General features: G+C 40.0%; 1 protein-coding gene across 5 annotated transcripts; it reads right to left on the reverse strand.

Moving 5' to 3' along the window:
• Positions 1-762: 762 nt before the first annotated feature.
• On the reverse strand, positions 763-23,057 carry depdc5 (DEP domain containing 5, GATOR1 subcomplex subunit). Of its 5 annotated transcripts, none has more exons than XM_057320811.1 (42): positions 22,518-23,057; positions 22,029-22,116; positions 21,549-21,595; positions 21,365-21,450; positions 21,163-21,246; positions 21,017-21,066; positions 20,866-20,935; positions 20,704-20,782; positions 20,078-20,139; positions 19,880-19,949; positions 19,437-19,509; positions 19,252-19,355; positions 19,100-19,174; positions 18,874-19,008; positions 18,735-18,796; positions 18,527-18,600; positions 17,701-17,770; positions 17,571-17,607; positions 17,365-17,485; positions 16,970-17,241; positions 16,694-16,894; positions 15,935-16,070; positions 15,749-15,846; positions 15,605-15,658; positions 13,321-13,477; positions 12,267-12,427; positions 11,299-11,419; positions 11,016-11,183; positions 10,512-10,743; positions 10,090-10,214; positions 9,821-9,932; positions 6,824-6,886; positions 6,340-6,476; positions 6,176-6,256; positions 5,958-6,090; positions 5,768-5,873; positions 5,426-5,665; positions 3,115-3,284; positions 2,869-3,040; positions 2,358-2,418; positions 2,070-2,152; positions 763-1,983 (listed from the first exon to the last, which is right to left on the reverse strand). In XM_057320811.1, exons 1-42 carry the CDS (start codon positions 22,585-22,587, stop codon positions 1,688-1,690), a joined length of 4,836 nt encoding a protein of 1,611 aa, XP_057176794.1. In that variant the 5' UTR covers positions 22,588-23,057; the 3' UTR covers positions 763-1,687. The 5 variants fall into 5 exon arrangements, with proteins under 5 accessions (XP_057176794.1, XP_057176796.1, XP_057176793.1 ...); XM_057320813.1 differs by having other exon boundaries at positions 5,486-5,665; positions 13,321-13,504; XM_057320810.1 differs by having other exon boundaries at positions 13,321-13,504.
• Positions 23,058-23,078: the final 21 nt, after the last annotated feature.

A 23,078-nucleotide genomic window follows, 5' to 3' on the forward strand; every position in this document is an offset into this window, starting at 1 on the left:
TGATTGTCCACACAACATGTGACCGTTATGCGCGGATGCGTGTTTTAAAAGTGACGAAAGGTCAATATTTCGTCCGTTTATGGTCTGCAGTGGTGTGACTTCTGAGAGGTTCAGTGAACATTGGGATTTAACTTAGCCTAATCCTTTTGACCTTGAGCATAATGCAAAGAAAAATCTTTGCTCAAGAATTCAACCTGTTCTTACCTAAATCCTACTTTTTACGAATACAAAAAGCATCCCTTTCCAACAGATGGGAATTTCATAGTTAACCTCTGACAAACATGAACATTTTACTAAACTCACAGCCATAAATTTAAACATGCTGCCAGGCATAGCCAATTGAACAAGTTGAGGCCAAAGATAAAAATTACCTTTAATATTAAAGGGATAGTTCACACAAAAATTAAAATTCTGTCATTCTGTCATCAACTGTATACATTTCTTTCTTTGGTTGAACACGGAGAAAGATATTTGGACAAATTGCTTGTAAACAAACAGTTCTTGGACCCCATTGAGTACCATAACAGGGAAAATTACAATGGTAGTCAAAAGTGCCCAGAACTGTTTGCTTTCCTACATTCTTCAAAATATCTTCTTTTCTGGTCAACAGAAATAAACAATTATTAAGTAATTTTCCTACTATGGTAGTCAATGGGGTCCAAGAACTGTTTGGTTATAAGCATTCTTCCAAATATCTTTCTGTGTTCATCAGAACAAATACATTTATACAGATTTGGAACAACTCGAAGGTGAGTAAATGATGACCGAATTTTTCTTTTTGGGTGAACTGTCCCTTTAATTGACCTTTTGCTAAGCCCACGTCCTGAACACCGAACAATATGTGCCCATACATCAAATGGATATTAACTTTAAGTTATGCAGTGAATACAATGACATCAAATGCTTATCAAAGTCAACTGTAATATGAACAACCTTATTTGCTACTAGCGATTGCAAACAGTAACAAGTGAACAGACCAACGATTCTACCACTTAATATCCCCTCTATTATGACCACAATCAATATGTAAATGAATTAATGTGAAGGTAATAACATGAATTAACATTGGACCAAATACAGGTGTCAGTATGAATTTATACACATTTATTAGCGAATGTGGTGTGAATAATTGATGGTTCCACAGTATGCAAGTCCTAAAGTCTTAAACTCTCTAAACTCTCACTTCCACCAAAATGAATCAGCGTTTTTTATGACATTTTTCTGCACTTCAGCTTTTAGTTGAACTAAATGCTATTGACTGGTTGCTTTCAGGTACGGTTGATCATCGTAAAAGCTGTTTAATAGCATTGTAAGCTGTTTAATTGTTTGTTGATGTAATTTTTTATGTTGACACAATCTGTAGTTTCTGAATCTGTCCCATTACCTTTTACACTCTAAAGCCATTTTTACAGTGATGTTTAGGGCACAGGTTACCAACGGGTCCATTTGCAAATTATTATTTTTCTGTGCAGTACATGTTATGTGTGACCTACCATTCAAACCCAAACAAAAACTGTGATGGCTTCAGGACCAAAAGGTGCATGTTAACACTGTAAACATACAATATGACTCATCTCTCTCAGTGTTGGAGGATGAGGCGATTGGCTTTATTTATCTCTGATTAGATGCTAGCAGCAGTACATTAGCTCTTGATGCAGAGGCGCGCTGTTTCTCTCACACAGTGTCCTCAGGGGGCACTGGCGTTCATTTTCTCCACGCAGCTTTCCCAGAAGGTCACCAGTCGATTATCCTTGTTGGCACAAAAGTCTGTGAAATCTCGTAGCAGGCGGTCCGCCAGTTTCTCGTCCCCCAGCACGCCAGTCCTCCAGGCTTTGGTCAGCATGGTATTGTAGGCCCAGTTGTAGCCCACCCGATCCTCAGAGCCAAACAGGCTCTGATTGGCCGAGGTAGTGGAGTTACGGCGTCTGCGCTGTCCGCTTGAGTATTTCCTTTTTGAGTAGGGCAGCTGAAGAAAAACTGTACCTGGAAGAACATAGGCAGAGGGAGATGGGGAGAGTAAAATAAAAGGTTTTCAAAGTATTTGAAGTTGATCATTTATAAGAACGTACCTGTTACATGGATGTATTGTGGCTTGTTCTCCGATGGAAAGTTGAAAGCTGACGCTGAGAACTTGTCTTGAACAAAGCCAAATCTTCAAAGAAAAAATACTATAAATTACTAAAATTGAAAACTATAATGGTTTCTAATGTTTTATTGTCTTTTGCTGCGTCCGGTGTAGACACGGTGTTAGGGTGTTGCAATGAGTTATGTGTCACAATTCAATATTTAAAGATAGATTTTTGTACAAATACTATAGCGTACAACACAAAAAAATATAATATATATGTTGTCTTTACCTGTATAGTATGGCCTCCTGAAACAACTGCATTCTATCCCAGTATGTCTCCGGCTCAAACCCTAAAAAAATAAAGCAGCACTATAACTGAGAAAATGTTGCATTTACCCAAAAATCTAAATTCTGTCATATTTTATTCACCCTCATGTCATTCAAAACCTGTATATGACTCTTTCCTCTGTGGAAAACAAAAGAAGATATTTTGAGAAATGTCTGTGGTTTTATATCCATACAATGGAAGTCAATGGGGAACAATAATGGTTGTCTACCAAAATTCTTCAAAATATATTTTTTTGTGTTCTGCAGAATAAAGAAATTCATACAAGCTGACATCATCCCGATGAATAAATGGTGAAAGACTTTGTATTTTTAAGTGTCCCATCCCTTTAACTTTAAAGCAATATTTTGAGTTGTTGGCTTATATCACGTGACCTTTACTTAACCTCCAAAGTATTTACTTGACCTCTAGCAACACTGTCATATATTCAGTATTACGAATTCTTCCGTCTCACCCTCAAACAAGTTATCACTGCCCTCCTTCAGTAGGCACTGAATGTTGAGGTGGATGAACAACTGGGCACGGAGAGGATCACCATACAGGAACGATGACAGAGCAAAGGGCACCTCCAACACGGGTACGAGCAGGAAGCCACAAGACGCTGCCTTTCTGTGCCAGCCTTGCACCTAAAAGAATTCAGTGCTTTAGTAGATGACTCTCCCTGATATTATAAAAACGTCATTCAGGATTATTTGCTCACCATTTCAAAGAGCACGGCTGCGGTGACAGCCATCCAGTGCAGCTTGATCTCAAAGGCAGCATTGAGAGAGAAGTTGCCATGGTAATAGCAACTGCACCATTCCGTCCGATCGCTGCGATTGTTCACATCAACGTCCAAGGTGACTGTTTTCTGCTCAGGAACTGTGGCAGCTGCGAGGGGCGGGGCACAGAGAGAGAGAGACAGACAGAGAGGTAGAGCAGAAACGGCCGAGAGGGTGAAATGACATTGAGGTCAAGCATGGAGTTTGGAAGTAGTTGTGATAACTGTGATAAATGTTGAAAGAAGCGTCATGCTAAACACTGACTGTGCTAGTTTGATCAAAAATAAAGAAAAGGATGAAATATACATTTCATGAGGTATGAGGCTTTACATTGCAGCAAAAGACTGAAAGCAAAAATACAGTAGTGGCCAAGTGGACCCAGACCTTGACCCAGTTAATTGTGCTTGTGTTTTTTGTCAAGCCTCCTTAAATTCTTCTCAAAGTTGAGCTTCAGTTTACACTCCAAACACCATGCAACATGCATACAAAAGTTTTAATGCATCTTTAAAATTGTATTTTAATAAAGCAGGCAGATGTCGATTTTCCAAAGTAGGAAATCACTTTTGGCCACTGCTGTTCTGTATCAGTAAGCAAAGTAAAATAAGCAACGGACATGTGAAAGAGCTTTGGAAACAAAGCAGGAACATCATTGATTCCGCAGCGAGAGGACAGGTGGAGGAGAGCAGGAAGAACCCATACCACAGCACTACTGGACCACAGCCACTACTACACCACAGCATGCACTACATGCTACACACTACATCATCAAAGCCCACCAAACACAACAACTCGGTGTCAGATCAGTTTTGGATAGATTGGAGAGATGGATGTAATCACACTGGCAGTAGAGCACATGCACCATCACACGGGCAGAATTACAAACATTGTTATACGTCAATCAGAGTGATGATGTCATTAAAAGGATAGTTCACCAAAAAATGAAAATTCTGTCATCATTTACGCACCCTCAAGTTGTTCCAAATGTTTATATTTTTTTGTTATGTGTAACACAAAAGAAGATATTTTTAAAAAAATGTGGGAAACTAAACAGTTCTGGGGCACCATTGACTCCTATAGTAGATGTTTGTCCTACTATGGTAGTCAATGGTGCCCCAGAACTGTTTGGTTACACACATTCTTCCAAATGTCTTTATATGCTTTCAGCTTAACAACAAAATGTATGCAAGCTTGGAACATTTTGAGGGTGAATAAATTATGACAGAATTTTCATTTTTGAGTGAACTATCCCTGGGTGTACTAAAACTGGTCTATTTTCTATAACATCATGCAGTCCTGGAATAGAGGACGGTCACACAAAGTGGGATGAATTACACTGGCAATAGTGAAGTTTATGACCGTTCTTGCAAAAAAAGGAAAGAAATATAATGTCGACCCTATTGTTAAGATGTTAGCAAAATGGAGTGGTGCAGACATGACGTATTTTGGTAGACCAACTGGGAAGTTAGCGCCGCACTGATTGCCTCGACTGAAAGCCTATGCATTGTTCCCATATACTTTTGGAAGATCGTAAAAAAGTGAACACCACATTTGTTACTTTTGAAGCCTGAATACAATCACCAGAAGTAAGCTAACACGAGGCTATAAACAGACTACACTATGGTCACCACCACCAAGCCAACTTTTTCAAACTTTATTAAAAACATGTTCCCTGATAAGTAATTACTCCGTGAATTATTCCCCGTCCACATTTTTAAAGATTTGTGCCCATCTTGCCTTATTTATGAGATTTATATGCCCGATGACTTCTAACGTCGCTTCTAGCGACGTGTTAGTAACTTGTTAGCAACCACCGTTTTTAAGACACAATAAAGCTTTAAAAATCATGAGCGGGTTATAACTGGTGCGTTTTACGTTAAAAACGTTAAAATATTTAGAGGTTTTGTTAAGTTAACCACAGACCTTTTTTTAGGTGATTTACCAAAAACCCATTCGAAAAACCCATATAGTTTGAGTGCTAAAATGCTAACTCGCTTTCGGAAAATATGTCATCTCTGAGGTACTCCATAGTATAAGTTTACAAAGATATAAATGCATTTTTACGACTGTCTGATTGGCTGTTGGGTGACTAGTAAATTTCACAGATGAATGTATTAATATGACAAGATATGGTTCAGGTTGTGACTTTATGTGACCGGTTCTCTCTTCCTGAACTTTTAGGCGAGGAAGTGTGGCATACAGCCCCACAGGGCGGAGCACGCTTGCTCTCGAGGCTGAACCGGCTGTGTATACCTAGCAGTGCGGCAGCCTGGCTGCGTCCTCCGAAGCTGCGGCTGAAGGAGCTATGCCTACTTGCGTACGAGGCCGGCCGACTGGGCAGCCAGGGAAGTAAGAAGGCGGGTAAGTCGCAGGGTCGGCGTTCCTCCAGAACAAACGCCACCTCAAACCACTTTCTCTGGAACAGGGAGAAGTCCTCCAAAGCTGCTGCAGACCACACGTTAGCTCCGGCTGGTGGAAGCTGTGCAGTGGGGCCTGTGGGGTACAAAATCCATCACCTTATACACTTGGATAACGTAGTGGATAACATTTGCATTGACTGGGTCAATACCCCTGTGCGACCAAGTCTCTTCTTACCTTTTTCAGCGTCTTTGTCGACAATCCGGTAAAGGTAAAAGCCATAGACAAACGTCCGCATGGCATCGCCAGAGGCGTGAGTAATCAGACCATCATCCAGCATCTTCTACAGGAGAACCCGGGAGATAGCATCAAGTTTGTTAACACAAACATACAGACAACCGGGAATTCTGCCACTTGCATGCACTACCTGCATGATTTCTACGGCGATGCCCTGCGTAGCCACATTCTCCACAGTGCTGACCAGCCAATGTACAACCTCGGCACTGACAAAGCAGTTGGGCGGCAGGCCTCGCTGCTCCGGTAAGAGCTGCACTCCGGTGCTGTAAACACATGAAGTCAATTTACTTCACACATGGGTGATGTAATAGAGGACTAATAAATATTTAAGCGTATGAAGGTTCTCACGTGGGATGTTTAATGGCTTCCAGGATCTCCATTAGTGTGGAAGACGAGGACAGGCTTAATCCACCGGACCCTGACTGCCCACTGCAATGCAACATTAACACGTTCCAGACAGAATATTCTTCTTCAAACAGTGGTCCTGCTGTCAGGATGATGTTTTCTCTTACCCGGTCTCTGAAGTGGTGCCCGGCGTTGGGTCTCCTGTGGACTGGGAGGCGGCAGCTGTTCTCTCACCAGGTTGGTTGCTTGCTTTGTCCAGCAAGCCACCCTCGATGGGATTGGCGGTCAACTGTTCAGATGGAAGCTGAAGATCGCATTGAGATTTTGTCAAATTGTGGTAAAGCAGTGTGCGTTTCGTCATGTAGTTCTTGAACAGGAACCAGAACATTTAAAACGAACCAGTTTCTAATTTTAGGTCTAAAAACAGAAGTGCACATGCATTTTTTTTTTATTATTCCACAGGAATGGTGCGTTCTAATACTACAGCACGAGTCACAGTGATCAATGGAATGATGTGCTTTAATCTAAAAGAAGCATTTTAAATCAAATACGGTTACAAAGACATGCCACTTTCGCTATGAAAAACAGAGAGAAATACACACATACATGCACACGACACACAGCTTCCAGAGAGCAGAGACAGTGACTGACCTGCGAGTGACAGATGTAGGAGGAACGTGGACTACGAATAAAGTCCAAAATGAAGGCAGCGTCCTGTCAGCATATTAGGAGGAAAACACCAAGAAGAGAGAAAATAACCCCAGAGATCAAAGCAAGAATGAAGCAGTAGAGGAAGAGCTAAAAATCAAAAGATGCAAAGAGGGAGCGAGAAAAATGTAAACCCACTGCAAACAAAAACCTTTATTCAATATTTAGGAAGATAGAACGATTCACAGAACTATACAGTATAAATAATTAAAATATGACTGTTTTCATATAAAAGATAAACAGACCATGAGAATATTGCGATGATTTTAAGACTTTGATTCAGTGATTCATACTTGATTCAGATTTAGTGAAGTGATTCAAAACACTGACTTACTGATTCATTTGCTTTATTTTATGGTAATGTCATGATGTCTTATATTATATAAACTCCAAATGGTGACATGTTCTTACTTGTGCTCACAAACTGTGTCGAAAAATGCTGTATGCTGTATTTAGTTTATTTAAAATTCAATATTTTAATGTACTCGGCAGATTAACAGCTGTTGGGTCAAAATGGTCATAATGTACAGTTTCATAGAAGCGCTACAGAAAAACACAATACAGTGTCATTAATATCTAAATACGCTGCATTTAAGACGGTTTAATTTGGTTTAAATGCCGCATATAAATCTACAATGTACAGTTGCATAAATAATAATGGTTTCTCGAATGTTCATTTTCAAGCCATATGTCTTTGAACCCATGTTTAATGTAAAAACATAAATATTGAGATATAAATATTCAATATCTATACAAATATTTTAAAGGGGTCATATGACACGGCTAAAACAAATATTATCGTTTGTTTTAGATGTAATGCACTGTGTATACACGATTTAAGGATCAAAAACGCTGTATTTTCCACATGCCGTGCTTTTTTGTATCTCCTCTTTGCCCCGCCTCTCTGAAACGAGCAGATTTTTTACAAAGCTCATGGCTCTGAAAAGCGAGGTGTGCTATGATTGGCCAGTTAACCAGTGCGTAGTGATTGGTCGAATACTGCAAGCGTGTGATGGAAATGTAACGCTTCTTACCATATTTGGAACATCAGGTTCCAAAGCAATTGTACTGACAGGTACACCCACCTTACTTGAGTATACATGTGGGCGGGTCTTAGTCAAATCATGCCACGAACTGACGTAGATTTGTGGGGGTGTGGTTACACGAGGCGTTTCAGGCAGGTCTGGGTGAGTATTCACTTTTAGATAGAATGAATCTTTTGTTCCGACACTTTCATTTTTGCAATTTTACGTGTCTAATACATGCATGGGCAACTTATAACACACCAAAGACACAGAAAAACACGTCTTCGCTCCATATGCCATCCAAAACAATGGATAAAAAGTATGAAAAATGAACATGAAATGTAATCATACATACATATATATACACTCACCTAAAGGATTATTAGGAACACCATACTAATACGGTGTTTGACCCCCTTTCGCCTTCAGAACTGCCTTAATTCTACATGGCATTGATTCAACAAGGTGCTGAAAGCATTCTTTAGAAATGTTGGCCCATATTGATAGGATAGCATCTTGCAGTTGATGGAGATTTGTGGGATGCACATCCAGGGCACGAAGCTCCCGTTCCACCACATCCCAAAGATGTTCTATCGGGTTGAGATCTGGTGACTGTGGGGGCCATTCTAGTACAGTGAACTCATTGTCATGTTCAAGAAACCAATTTGAAATGATTCGAGCTTTGTGACATGGTGCATTATCCTGCTGGAAGTAGCCATTAGAGGATGGGTACATGGTGGTCATAAAGGGATGGACATGGTCAGAAACAATGCTCAGGTAGGCCGTGGCATTTAAACGATGCCCAATTGGCACTAAGGGGCCTAAAGTGTGCCAAGAAAACATCCCCCACACCATTACACCACCACCACCAGCCTGCACAGTGGTAACAAGGCATGATGGATCCATGTTCTCATTCTGTTTACGCCAAATTCTGACTCTACCATTTGAATGTCTCAACAGAAATCGAGACTCATCAGACCAGGCAACATTTTTCCAGTCTTCAACTGTCCAATTTTGGTGAGCTCGTGCAAATTGTAGCCTCTTTTTCCTATTTGTAGTGGAGATGAGTGGTACCCGGTGGGGTCTTCTGCTGTTGTAGCCCATCTGCCTCAAGGTTGTGCGTGTTGTGGCTTCACAAATGCTTTGCTGCATACCTCGGTTGTAACGAGTGGTTATTTCAGTCAAAGTTGCTCTTCTATCAGCTTGAATCAGTCGGCCCATTCTCCTCTGACCTCTAGCATCAACAAGGCATTTTCGCCCACAGGACTGCCGCATACTGGATGTTTTTCCCTTTTCACACCATTCTTTGTAAACCCTAGAAATGGTTGTGCGTGAAAATCCCAGTAACTGAGCAGATTGTGAAATACTCAGACCGGCCCGTCTGGCACCAACAACCATGCCACGCTCAAAATTGCTTAAATCACCTTTCTTTCCCATTCTGACATTCAGTTTGGAGTTCAGGAGATTGTCTTGACCAGGACCACACCCCTAAATGCATTGAAGCAACTGCCATGTGATTGGTTGATTAGATAATTGCATTAATGAGAAATTGAACAGGTGTTCCTAATAATCCTTTAGGTGAGTGTATTTCCCAGCCCTAGATCAGATACAATAAAACATTTTTTTTGTTTTCATCTCTCAACAAATTGATATATCAAACGCAATACACTGTCTGGTCCAATTCAACATCTTGCAATAGCCGAGTATTTTACCAACTTCCATGTACGCTGTTGCCAATACTTCATTCATCAAACCAACCAAAGCAGACAACCATTAGACAAAATCAAAGAGAACGCAAGCCATACTTGTTACAGAAATAAAAAAAGCTCTCTTCCTCACTGAAAACACATGCAGACACACAGGAAGTCAGGAACTAGACAACAGCACAATCAGATTAGTGGTCTCGGGCTCTCACCTTACGGGGGCTTTCGACATAGGTTGTTGTCAGGGCAACGCTGGCAGCTTCACTCAAAGGTCCACATGCTTTCCCAGCATGCTGAGCCGCAAGCTGCTGCTCTTCTAAACTCCTGCAGATCAAAGACCTTAGAAAAAAACCTGGAATCTCTAGCATTTCATAAAACACTTCACATATGTGGTACAACTACTCTGAATACTCTCGTATTATATATGGCACTTGGTTCTCATCGATGCTGACATGCTTTATTTTCAGTCTGCTCTACTCACTTCTGTGTCTGGTCTAACTCCAAGAGTGCAGAGAGGGCGGAGGTGCCTTTTTTGCCCACAGGGGGCTCCGGGTTATAGGATGAGAGGGTTCCCGTCACCTGGAGGCTTTTTATGGCGGCTCCTTTCTATAGTAAAATAAAGTAATTGGAATATTTAATAATATACACATTTTGGAAATGTTACGATCAACACATGCACGTCTTCCAAAAGCAATTTAATAGCTCTGCGTGACGAAGAAATAGAAATTTTGCTGTCTAACATTTATATTTATAATATTTACAAATAATAGCTACAACCAATGGGAAATTTCCAGTAAATAAATGTCCTTCTGTTCCTCACACACAGTATTCAATGTGGCATTCAGAAGACTATGAATAAGAGGCATGAGGGTTTTTGTGCTCATCTAGTAGGCACGCACTCACGCGGATAATTCGATCAGATCGGTGACGACGTCGGATCCTGTTCAGACCTTCTAAAAAGCGAATAAATCCATCCAAAAGACACCAGTCCCCAGTGCCGGAGGAACCATCGCGCACCGCGCCCGCTCCCTCCCCATACACGTCCCAGTGACCCTCGCCATCCGCCACTCGCCTGGCTCCACCCGCTGGCAGTAGCAGGAACCGTGTACGCCAGAACTTCAGAGAATCAATAAGACTGTGAAAGACAGAGGGGAAAAAAGGACACATTATGAGTGAAATATGGATTCAGAACTTAGACACAAATGCAAAAGGGTCAAAAGAAATGATTATGATTTATTCATTTCATTCCATTATGTAAAGTTAGAATGGAGATATATATTATATTCTTAAAAAGTGAAATAATTCACTAAACAATATTATCATACAGACACCAATCTACATAAATAATACAGTTTCATTGTATCGCCAGATTTCCACTCTGAATTCTGTGCAACTAAATCCACTTGCCTGAAGTCCTCAGATCCAGCAGAACAGATGTACTGATCCAGATAGTTCCACTTGTACTCCTCCAGCCGCTCGTGGCTAAACTCGACCCAGAAAGGCAGGAAGTGGGCGTCTGCGTGCGGAGGGCAAAGGTTGTAGCTGTACTGAATCTGCGTGGATTCGTATGGATGCCTAACGAACAAACAAAAACATGCACGTGGATCTTTAGAAGCTAATATTACATAAAGCGAAACTGAGTTACTATTTTATTCATGAAAGATATTTCTGTTGATGTGGAGAGACTGACTTTGGGAGGTAGCGGGTGACTGTAATGATCTTATCTTTAAGACAGACTTTATGAAAGGTTCTGCCCATACTGAGCCAGTACAGACTCTCCTCTTCCTCTGGTTTACGCCGAGATACAAGTCCTGAAAAAAAAAACAAGCCAGAGGCGTTTAAATCAACTATTTGTCTACATAATACTTACTGCACGTGTAATTGCCTGCCCTGCACTGAAATAAATAAACACGAGGACTTGATGTAGATGTTTATATTTTCTCAATATACCGTCAGCATTGCTTGCCTAAGCCAAACTGCTGCTGATGTTACCATGCAGCTGGCTTGTTGCTAGGTGCCTGCTTACTAGCCTAAGTACAAGTCTCTGTGATATTTTATAAATACGGCTTGGGTCCCATTCTGCCCACTAGAAGAAAATTGCTTTAGCAAACCAATTATATTAACAAACACTTATTAACTTATACAATAAACACTAAAACAGTTGAATAATAAAGAACAACTGTCCATTAAAGGGACAGTTCACCCAAAAATAAAAATTCTCTCATCATTTACTCACCCTCGAGTTGTTCCAAATCTGTATAAATTCCGATGAACACAGAGAACGATATTTGGAAGAATGCTTGTAACCAACAGTTCTTGGCCACCATTGACTACCATAGTAGGAAAAACAAACCTATGGTAGTCAATGGTGCCCCAGAACTGTTTGCTTACCTACATTCTTCAAAATATCTTTCGTGTTCAACAGAACCAGGAAATGTATAAAGCAGTTTTTGCTACTATGGTAGTCAATATATTTCTCTGTGTTCATCAGAACGAAGAAATTTATACAGAATTGGAACAACTTGAGGCTGAGTAAATGATGACAGAATTCTCTTTTTCAGGTCAACTGTTCCTTTAAGTCTATGATTGTCTTTTATTCTGTTTCCTATATAACAAATATGGCAAAATAAATGCAGAACTGTGGACGTCCAGAAGTACCTCTGGAATAGAGGGGGCTGCTGCTGAGGGGCGGGGCCATAGCAGGCTGCGGTTTCCTGCTTTTGGTTTGTACGATGATCTGGTAGCCCTGCATCAGTCTTTGACAGATGAACTCTTCAAACACCTGATGGGCCGTCATCACGGGAGACTCGTCCTCACGCCTGCACATAGTATGTTTTAGGATTGTGTTTTACTTCCATGCCGTTTTACTAGGTATAGGCTTCATTTAAAGTGATAGTTCACCCAAAAATAAAAATTCTTTCATTATTTATTTACTCTTGTGTCATTCCAAACCACGACTTTCATCAGCACAACACAAAAGAAGATATTTTAAAGATTGTTGGTAACCAAACAACACTCGACCCCATTGACTTCCTTGTATGGACACAAAACCACAGAGACATTTCTCAAAGCATCTTCTTTTGTGTTCCACAGAACAAAGAGTTATATACATGTTTTTAATGACATGAGGGTGAAAAAATGATGACAGATTATTAGGTGAACTATCGATTTAACCAATATTGCGCATGGCCTAGATCAGGGGTTTTCAAACTTTATTATGCCAAGGACCCCCAAATAAGATTTTTGAAGATTTTTTTACATATAATTTTTTGCACGTCTAAAGAAACGTTTAAAATGTGCCAGATAAATAGTAAATAGGATATTATAAAGACAACATATTGTTTCTAAACTTAAATAGTTTCACTTCGAGTCCGAAAAAAGGAACTATAGTGAGAAAAACTCACTAGAAAGACACAAACAAACAAATTCTGGAAACTATTCATGTAGGCACTTAGAAATGAAATGATAATAATAATGTTTAGTAGACTCTTATCATTTTTGCTTCATCTTTCCCAGAACATTTCCAGGAGACCCCTTGCAACCTTCTGGAGGCTCCCTGGGGGTCCCTGGATCATTTGAATCACATCATTCAAACAAGAAAGCCATTTTTATTGTATGCCTTTTCTTTGGAACAACACTGATGTTTTTTATTACATTTTGTCTTTATATCTGTCTTGTCACACAACCTGGACCTGGATGTATGTGTCAGTACCTCTCCAAGTCAGTGTGGGGCAGCAGGTCATAGCAGCCCTCCGTGTAGTCGTTCTGCAGGGTTTGGCGGTCAGGAAAGTAATCGGTAGTGAGGGGAAGGCACGCAGGAGTGGTGAGGGACTTCCAATCCACCCCCACCGTACAACAGAAGCTAGGCACTGTCGGGGGGGCAGACAGCAGCAGGACTTCAGGTGCACCCCACCACACACACATACACGTACCACGAAGACACAACAGATCGCATCCGAAACAGCATTCACACACGGGGTCCAATGAGAAGATCGAGTGTAGGAAGGAGAGATGGGGGCAGAAGGTGCAGTCGACAGAAGATCCAGTCAGACAGACACATACACGCAAAACAACAAGAAACAAAAGAGAGGAGGTGGGAAGAGAAGAGGAGTGTGTTACCATCATTGTCGTAATTAAACAGAAGATTACAGTGACTACATGCAAAATTAACACATGCATGGGCACTGTGATGTCATCGATGAGTAATAAGTGTGAACGGCCATCACACAACTGGCAGAAAAGACGGCCAGTCTCGTGCAGGCAAGGCATGCGTGATAATCGTTGAGTATTGCGTCATTCAGTATATGCTGGTGATTTGATCAAGATTGTGTGCATGAGAGAATTCAAGTTTGATATTTTATTGAAGAGAAAAGGGGAAGATCAAAATGGTTGGGGAAATAGAGAAATCCCAAGGGAAGGATTGGTGCGAAGAGAGCCAGAAATCCCAGTCAAATCTGAGGTGGAAATTCACTAAAACAAGTTGCGCGAGATGATAGCGCCATTTAGTTGAATAGCATCCAATTCACGATGCAAATGTAATGACTATTACAAATGAATATACAGTACATTTAACAGTACTCAATAATATATTTCTTAATATTTTAGATTTTGTTCTAAAATAATTCAAATGGGTGTTTTTTTTCCGGCCCAATTAAAAAAAAAGCTTGATCTGAATAAAATATTGTCAGTGTCTTCTGGAATCTCCAAATTTCCAAGTCCAAATTTGCTGTTTTTCAGAAAATGGAAAAAACACCTTTTCAATGATTGAATATTTTGTTGTCGAAGTTGACAAGAACTTTTTATACTTTTTGTTGGTGAGATATTTGCAAAACCCAGTGACAAACATAAAAGGTGACATAATAATAATGATTTAGGGCAAAAAGTAAAAATCACGAACTATGGAGATACAAGGTTTCAGAAGGACAGCAGCGTAATCTAATAGGGATGTAACAATATCAAAGTATCACTGTACGCTTATACCTCGGCATAAAGTCCACAGTATGGAATTTATTGCAATATTTAAAATGACAAATGATGACTTGGAAACGTGCCATAAGCATCCTCTTTTCTTTATCCTCTAATCATAACTGTTGCGTAGAGGTATGAGTTATAGTATGAGATGGGTCAAATGACCTAAAAATCCCTTTCATAAAATAAAACAATTGCACCAGATGGACCTTGCCAAAGATAACATCTATTATTTTTTCGAACATTCTCTATGTTAAAGGCCCGGTAGACCTATCGTTCCATACAGTCATGTGACCATGATAATATTGAGACAATTTTGCTATTGCGATAACACCACATCAATAATATTGTTACATCCCTAGTATCTAATATTCAATATATCGCTCTGCCCTAGTGGCAACACTATAACATTACATCCGCAAAGTGACATTTGTGAATTCAGCATTGTGAATTTTACAGTAAGCCTCATCTGCAAAGATCTCCTTTCCCCCAAAAACATTAATGTGAAATATCCAACTAAAACTCTTTAGAATATTGATCAAGTAAAACAACCTGAAACGTTGAAATACTGATTTCTTCCCCACCTCTGGTAAGTTGTGTGGAAACAATATTGTCCGATAAGATGACGCGACTGTTTAGTGAATTTCCCCAGAGGTTGTGGACCACCTTTGACTTTCACCCGAAAACAACACAGCCACTCAGCTCCTATGATATGATTTTAACATGCCGGCTGAAGTTACCCAAGCTACCGTCAGAACCTTCTAAAATATAAAGAACAGTCATTTTCCCTCCGAATTGAGATTCTTACCATAAGCGTGCAAAAATCAAAAGGGCATGGAGAAACCCAACTTTTGAATACCTTATTAAACCATTCAACAGACCCATGATTTCTGTGCAGTGGCCCTTAAAATATGAATTTTTTGTGTAATAAAACACAAATTTTTTTTCAAGTATATTTGGATTTAGTCTTCATTCATGTAATGTACAAGAGAGCTTTCGGGGTCATCCAATGATTGATAAAAACTCACTTGGATCTGAACTGCTGGAATAGTCTTCAAAGGAGCTACGGTTCACTGGCGTTCCTACAAAAGACAACATTTGTAAATAAAAAGTATTTCATGTGTTTCCATGCTTTTTGTGAATTAGTAAAGTAGTGTGTAAACGTGATGTACCAGTGCTATTGCTACTAGCTGGGCTACAAGAGACATTGTCAGGACCTCCAGTGATGTACAGCCCATTGTCTCCTGTGTCACGGGCTGCTGTCCGCTTGCTAAAACACACAGTTTTTCAGTTCTAAGCAACTGTACCGGCTTTGTGTTTTGTTTTCTGCTAATAACCCATCATCATCTGTGACTGACCTTCCCGTGGCTTCGTGATAGGCCAATTCCAGCAGCTCTGCGGAGGTTCGAGCGGGATCTCTCTGCTCGCTGCCCTGCATCTCTGCCATGTTCTGCCTGGTCTGGTGATGGATCTGAATGGCCTCTCCAGAAGGACCTTGAACAACAACGCACAAACACAGCACATTAAAAAAGTATACACCTGGAAAAGATGCTGATTGGTATTTTACCAAAGCAAAGCTACAAAAATAATGTATTCATAAGATTTCAAAATTATTTATGCACAAAAAGAGTTTGAAGGGTTAGTTCACAACCCCCCAAAAGAAAATGCGTGTCATTTATTCAACCTTACGTGGTTTAAAACCTGTAAGTGACTCTTTCTACTGTGAAACACAAAAGAAGATATCTTGAGAAATGTCTCAGTGGTTGTGTCCATACAATGAAAGTCAATGAGGGTCAATGTTGTTTGGTTACAAACATTCTTCAAAATATCTTCTTCTGTGTTCTGCAGAAGGAAGAAAGTCATGCAGGTTTGAATGTCTTGAGGATAAGTAAATTCTAACAGAATTTTCATTTTTAGGTGAACTGTCACCGGGTGGGCTACATGGTCGCTCATGGTCCTTTCTCGACTCCTGTTTGCCTTTTCTCTCCTCTCATATGATTTCCTGTCATCTCTTTACTATAAAGCTAATAATAAAGCCAAATTACCAGGCTTGTGGCCAAAAAATGCCTAGGTTAAGTAACAAGATGGATAAAATAAAGTCAAAACATGTCCCTTACCCACAGGAAACGTGTGCATCCAGCGTCGCCGGTTAGAGGTAAGTTTCATAGGCATGCGTGATGGTGCGAAAGGGTTAATGAGGGCCCTCTGAGGCGTATAACCGCCCGGCCGTACGTGCAGGGTGGATTCAGCGCTGCCCACGGTAAAACGGCCTGGAGCACTAGAGTCCCTCTGAGATTCCACCATCTTCTCCAGCATCTCTGAAACAACCAGACAAGCAGGTGTCAACTCATGTGCGTCGACGTAGGATGGAATAACAGTCTCTGATTCCGTACCTCTTGTGCAGCTGGTGTATCCCAGGGAGCTGCTGACCTCGTACTGGCCCTGAGCAGGCCGTGGGATGAGCAGGATGTTGGAGATGCGGCCCAGGCTGTCGTCTGATGCCAGGCTCCTCTGTTCCTCTGGTCCCATGGGTCTGATGGGAGGAGAGCTGCCCACTACACCCCCGCCCACATCTGCCGAGCCACAGCTTTTCCTGCTGGCCGACTCTCTCTCCCGACTCGACCTGACACACAAATGATCAAAGACTTCTTCCTTTTCTGAAGCCCTTTGGTGGCATAACAGACATTGATGTCAAATGGAATGGAAACATATGGAAAAGCGTGAACGTTTATATCTGCGTCCTGATGTGTAGAAGAAATGCGTAGAAGAAAGTACATAAGGTGAGCACCTGAAGTTGGTGGATCTCTGGGCTCTTGCGGGTCCAGGAAGCCTGAAGACCTGAGCGTCGTAAGCATCATAGTCCACCTGGATGGGAAGACTGTTCTCAGCATCTCTGGGAGCACCAAGTGCTGAGAAAAAAAGAAATCCAATCAGATTATATCAAACTCAAAACGCTAAGGTATGAAATGAAAAGCAAAGCTAACAATGACTTACTATGTTCTCTGCTGAATCTGGCTTTCTCAGCGTGAGGCTTAAATGAAAAAAGTTTGTTTAAGCATAATAAATAGAATACATTTTGGGAGTTGAGTTGGTGAGATGTCAGTGGAGTTGGGACATTTCTAACCTTTTTTCCAGCCAGCTTGATTCTGGGTGTAAAACAGCTGCAAGAGTTTTGGCTCTTTGATGTGTAAAAGCTAACAAAAAAATCACATTTACGATGATTAGTTGCTTCATTTGGATCTTTAAATGTATTAGTTCACCGCTCAAACAAGTCATTTTTAAAAAGTTGTAAGTGGTCACTACATCTACAAAAATATTTAGAAAGAAATCAATAAATTATCATTTAAAGTCAAAATCAAACGGAAGTAGCGATTGTCCTTCTTCCCGTATCGTGACGTATACCCAAGTGAAACGACTTCTGAAATGAGAACAAAAAGGAAGGGCGGGACTTGATTTCATCCACCGACAACGGATTGGATCGTTAAAAGGTGAAAGATTTGAACGGCAGTTTGCAATCTGTCAGTCATTGCAGCCCCGCCCTCGCGCCATTCCTCGTGGTCAGAAGTGAAGAGAGAGGTCGTTTCGAGAGCGGGAGGAGGTTAACGTTTTTCATTAAAGATTACAAGTGCAATGAATGTTTGCACATATAAATAATTTATAATAAATACTTCACCACTGTGTAAAACAATTTGAGTTATCATTTTTAATGTCATACCGACTTTAAATACGGAGATACAAGGTTTCCGCCCAACAGTGATGATATAGAGACATTGGGGTTGCCTTTTGGACTAACAGATGACTTGAACCCAAGCGACCCTAGCAACTACCTAGCAAGACCTTAGCAACAGAACACCTTTAGTTACCACAACTCAACCGTATCAATGGCCTATCACCCCCTCACCACAATCCAGCCTGGGGCGACGAGATGAGGAAATGACATCATATCTCACCTGTGGTTGATCCAATGTGGCAGGTTATAGTCGTCTCCGATTCTGGAATCTCCAGGCACTGTGCGATTGTGTAACTGTGAAAAATGACAACGTCTGATTTTGCAGAACAAGCGTCACATGATGATGTGATGTGTATTGCGTAAAATTTACAAATACATCACCATCATCTGCTGTCCATCAATAACTCCTTGAGATGGTCGTTACTAACCTTGAAAAGGGGAACAGCATGAAGGGGCTGCTCTCCCATACAGACCAGGTCTACACCAATACCTGTTAAAAAAAAAGACATTTAGCACAGTTAGCATTCAACTCAATATTCGCAGATCAACAGTGAACGTACAACTTACCGTTGTCAATCATGCGCTGTTTGGTAAGGATCATGAGTAAGCGGTCCACCTCGAACACGCCCACTCCTGGAGTGATGACCACAGACATCTGACCAGTCCGATCAAAGTTACGGTTGATGTAGTGCTTGTCAAACACTGAAAAAGACAAACACAACACTAATATAAAAACAGTTTTTTTCACATATACGGGGCTTTGGGATGCTATGCAACATACAGTATTACGAACCGTTGAAAGATAAGTTGATGGCTTCGAGATAATTTCCCTGAGCAGCAGTGGAATTCTGTCCACACAGGAATCCATCTATAAAATTGAGACAAAAAGTTCCAAAATCACCCCATTGACTTCATCGTAATAGTCGACGTTCTTGGCATACGCACCTGCTCCTTTAAGACGCACCAACACAGGATACTGGATGAACAGCTTCTTAATGGTGACCAGCAGTGATGTCCACTCATCACGTCTTTCATTCTGAGCCACCACTCTGAACCACAACACAAGAGTACAATGAGACAAGATGTCACAAAAATGCCTCTGATTCTAAAAGTATAGCTTCGAGCCTGACCTGTAAAAATCTTCATTGTAACGTCCCTCGTGGTCTTGCCTGATTGATGCTCTTTGGATCTCAGGGAACTCTTCTACATGAAGAAAGAAAAGCAATGACAGATTCTGAAAATGGTTCTTGTTTTATTTGTATTCTAATTTTTACCGTGCTGCATAACATTTTAAAGAATGTCAAACAAGCACAACAAATATAACAATGATGGTAAAACATTTTACAATTTAAATATTATATTTGATTCAGTATGGACAATGAGGTTTTAAAGCAGTACAGTATAAAAGAATGGCACAATGCCAATGCAATGCAAAAATAACAATTTCTTTCATTGGAGTATGAAACATGTTCTCTCGTTTTGTGAAATACCTCCCACCATTAATGTATTATTGACATAAGCGGGGTAAAGACATGAGATTTAAAACTAACTTTGTCTAATAGAAAATACTTACCCAGTGATTTTGCGGAATAGAAGGTTCGGGAAAACAGCACCACTGTGACCTCATGGCTGCAGTTTTTCTCCTAAAAATGATGGATTACTGTCAACAAAACAAATCTCAAGATGCCAAAGCACCCGTTACACTACACATAAACAGTATGACACGCTTAAAACATGTTATTACAGATCGGTGATAAAGTCATTCACTCACTTTCCATTTGGCAAAGAGATCAGAGAGGAAACCATTGACAGCTTTTTCAAAATAAAGGTCACCTGTGAATGAAGAGGGCACCTTATACTGTCTGTTATATACAGTTATATAACAGAAAAACTGTTTTTTTTTGTCCAACAAATGTCCGTTATTTTCAAGGAATTTTCCTATGATTTTTGACTTCTGGATAAGAACTTAAAAAAATGATTTAATACAAATCTCAACCACAAAGAGCCATTTTAGTCAATGAAATATTTTACAGAAATATACAGACATGTATATATTTAAGAAATATTTACATGTGTATATAGATTTTTATATATAATTAATATTATTTGCATGTGTATTTATACAGTACAAACAATTATTATACACTGTACACACATTATGTAAACAAAATATTTTATTTTGCATTCGATTAGTCGTGACTAATCATTTGACAGCCCTAAACATTTTAATTCTTATTTTATTACCTTTATTTTCATTTAGATGTAATTACCTTTCCAGGTCTAGTAGATTTCCCTAAACTTCCATGTTGTTCATAACTGTTACAACTTTGTTCTAATGTATAAGTGTACAACAGTAAACACTAAAGAGGTTATCAAGTGATTGGAAGTTTTTTTTACCATAGATATCAAAGTCCCACATCTCACAGCTCATCTGAATAAATATGTAAACCATCGCTGATGTTGACCTAAACACAACCTGGATGAAAGAAACACTTGTCTCATGATGCCCAAAACAGGTACAAATGAATTATAAAAGCATTTTCAAGATGATGTTCTCACCCTTGTGTCTTCGCTAATGTAGCCACAGGTGACCTTCTCTCCTTTTACCCACAATTCACTGGCCTGGGCCCTGAAAATACAGTTGAAAGATTTTTTTAATCAGATTATACCCAAAATCATGTTATAAGCATTTAATTGATGAGGTCATCACCTGATGCCTGCAAACTCTACTTTCTGTGTCACATACGCACAAGTGCTCACCTGATGGAGACACAAAGCCGATATTATGAGACATCAAACATTAACACCTTCTGTCCACTTGAATATGATGAGCAAGAGAGTGATAAAGTGACTCACTAAACTCTTCTTCAGTCTCCACATGTCTCCTCGGCCAATGTACTGATCTTTAAAGGTGAGCTCAACAAGATCCAAAGTCACATCCTGTTACATTTAAGCATAAAGATTGAGGCCGTGCTGTTTCATGAATATTGTGCCAAAGTCTCTTCGGTACCCCATGGCTTTATTTACAACCATCACAGTGTTTTTCCAAATCAAATACCTTTGGGTCCACAATGTTGATGATGACATCCTGGTAAGCTCTGAGTTTGAAGGCCTGAGCTACTGTCTGATCAACACTGATAGTTTCTGTTGGAAAATATAGAAAAGTCACGCACTAAGTTAATGCTGGGATGTGGCTGCTTTTTTAGCAAGTAGGGTAAATGAAGCTTTAACTAAAAGCTCACCTTTCTGTAGATCTTCTTTAAGGCTCTTGACCTGCAACAGCAGAGGACTAAGACAAACAGACCGTTAAAGTGAACAGCTATTAATATTAAAATAATATGAATGCGTACAGTATTGTGCGGTACAAACGTCTGTAACTACATTGAAAAACTGGATTTTCTTATTATTTGAACGTAAAAGAGAAGTATATTTTGAAATTTTAGGACAATGTACAGTAAAGCCAGGTTATTAATATAATAAGCTATATTAAATCTTCTACATTATTTTAGGTCACCAATCATATTTGTGACACATCTCATGTACAATGGGTCAGATTGTCTTGCTTCAACTGAAGCACACAAGATTCGTGATGGTTTTTGGAACATCTTCAAGTCATGGCCGGCTCAACCAATCAGAATCAAGGACCAGAACTGACCGTTTTATAAACCAATTTTTAGACTCTCCAGTGACATAAAATCAAAAGGGAGTGGGTGAGATCTCACCTGTACTCATCATTTGGGTGAGCGATCTCAACAATATCTCCCAGTTTAACATGAGGAAATACCTTCGGATTCATCATCAATTCATCATCTGCAGAGAAATATTAAGTGTTGGTGAACGAGTGCAAAGACATACAAAGTCAACATTTTGTGTAGTCAAATGAAACAAATTTACAGTAGTGGTCATAATAAAAACACTGTACACATTCTAAGGGTTTCCTTCACAAATACCATTATGAAACATTAGCTGTTTACCATTAAACACATTGCAAAATAATTCATGTATTTTTTGTTTTATTGGTTGCCATCAACCTGGTAACATCCCACCAACAGACGCCCAACACATTACCAGTAGAGACCATTATAGTTTCCATTAAAACCAATCCAATTCCCATTATATGCATTAATCTATTTCTTTGACGCTTTCTATTAGTTTGTTTAGCAGGGAAGTAGCCGTTCTCAAACTAACTGAACTATTGAGCAGAGACTCACCGCTTCCTCCAAAGCCCTTCTTGTGCACCACGAGCTTGTAGGACCTGTTGGCCTTCATGGTTACAGTCATTGTGATATAAAGTATTTAGCAGATATTCAATCATACACGTAACACGTAACGGGTCCGATACTAAACTTGTAATACACTACAGAATAACAGAGTATCCTTTGCTGCTTTATCGAGATTGACATGATACGCATAAATAGACGTTTGTGCCTAGAGTATGTAAAGTGCTCAGAGACAGCAAAGATAAAGTACAACAATCAAACTTATGCCAGTATATCATCCTGCCGTTTGTTTACATGTCTCGTGCTGCGTTTCGTTCTGCAATCTCGCGATTGTTTGTTGCGGTGAAAAGAGGTGGTGTCGAATCGCACTTTGATGTATTAGGCTGATCGGTCTGCGCAAACTAAAACACATATTTTCCCGTTTTTATTGTGTATCGATTATCAGTTTGCAATCGCGTAGTTTTAACGTTTGTCTAAGTAATGAAATAATAATGCTGGTATTTGAACTAATAACCAGAGTGAGTTCTTCGGGTTTACTCACAGAACGTGATG

The sequence above is a fragment of the Triplophysa rosa genome, linkage group LG22 (assembly GCF_024868665.1).
Source record: "Triplophysa rosa linkage group LG22, Trosa_1v2, whole genome shotgun sequence".
Lineage (NCBI taxonomy): Eukaryota > Metazoa > Chordata > Actinopteri > Cypriniformes > Nemacheilidae > Triplophysa > Triplophysa rosa.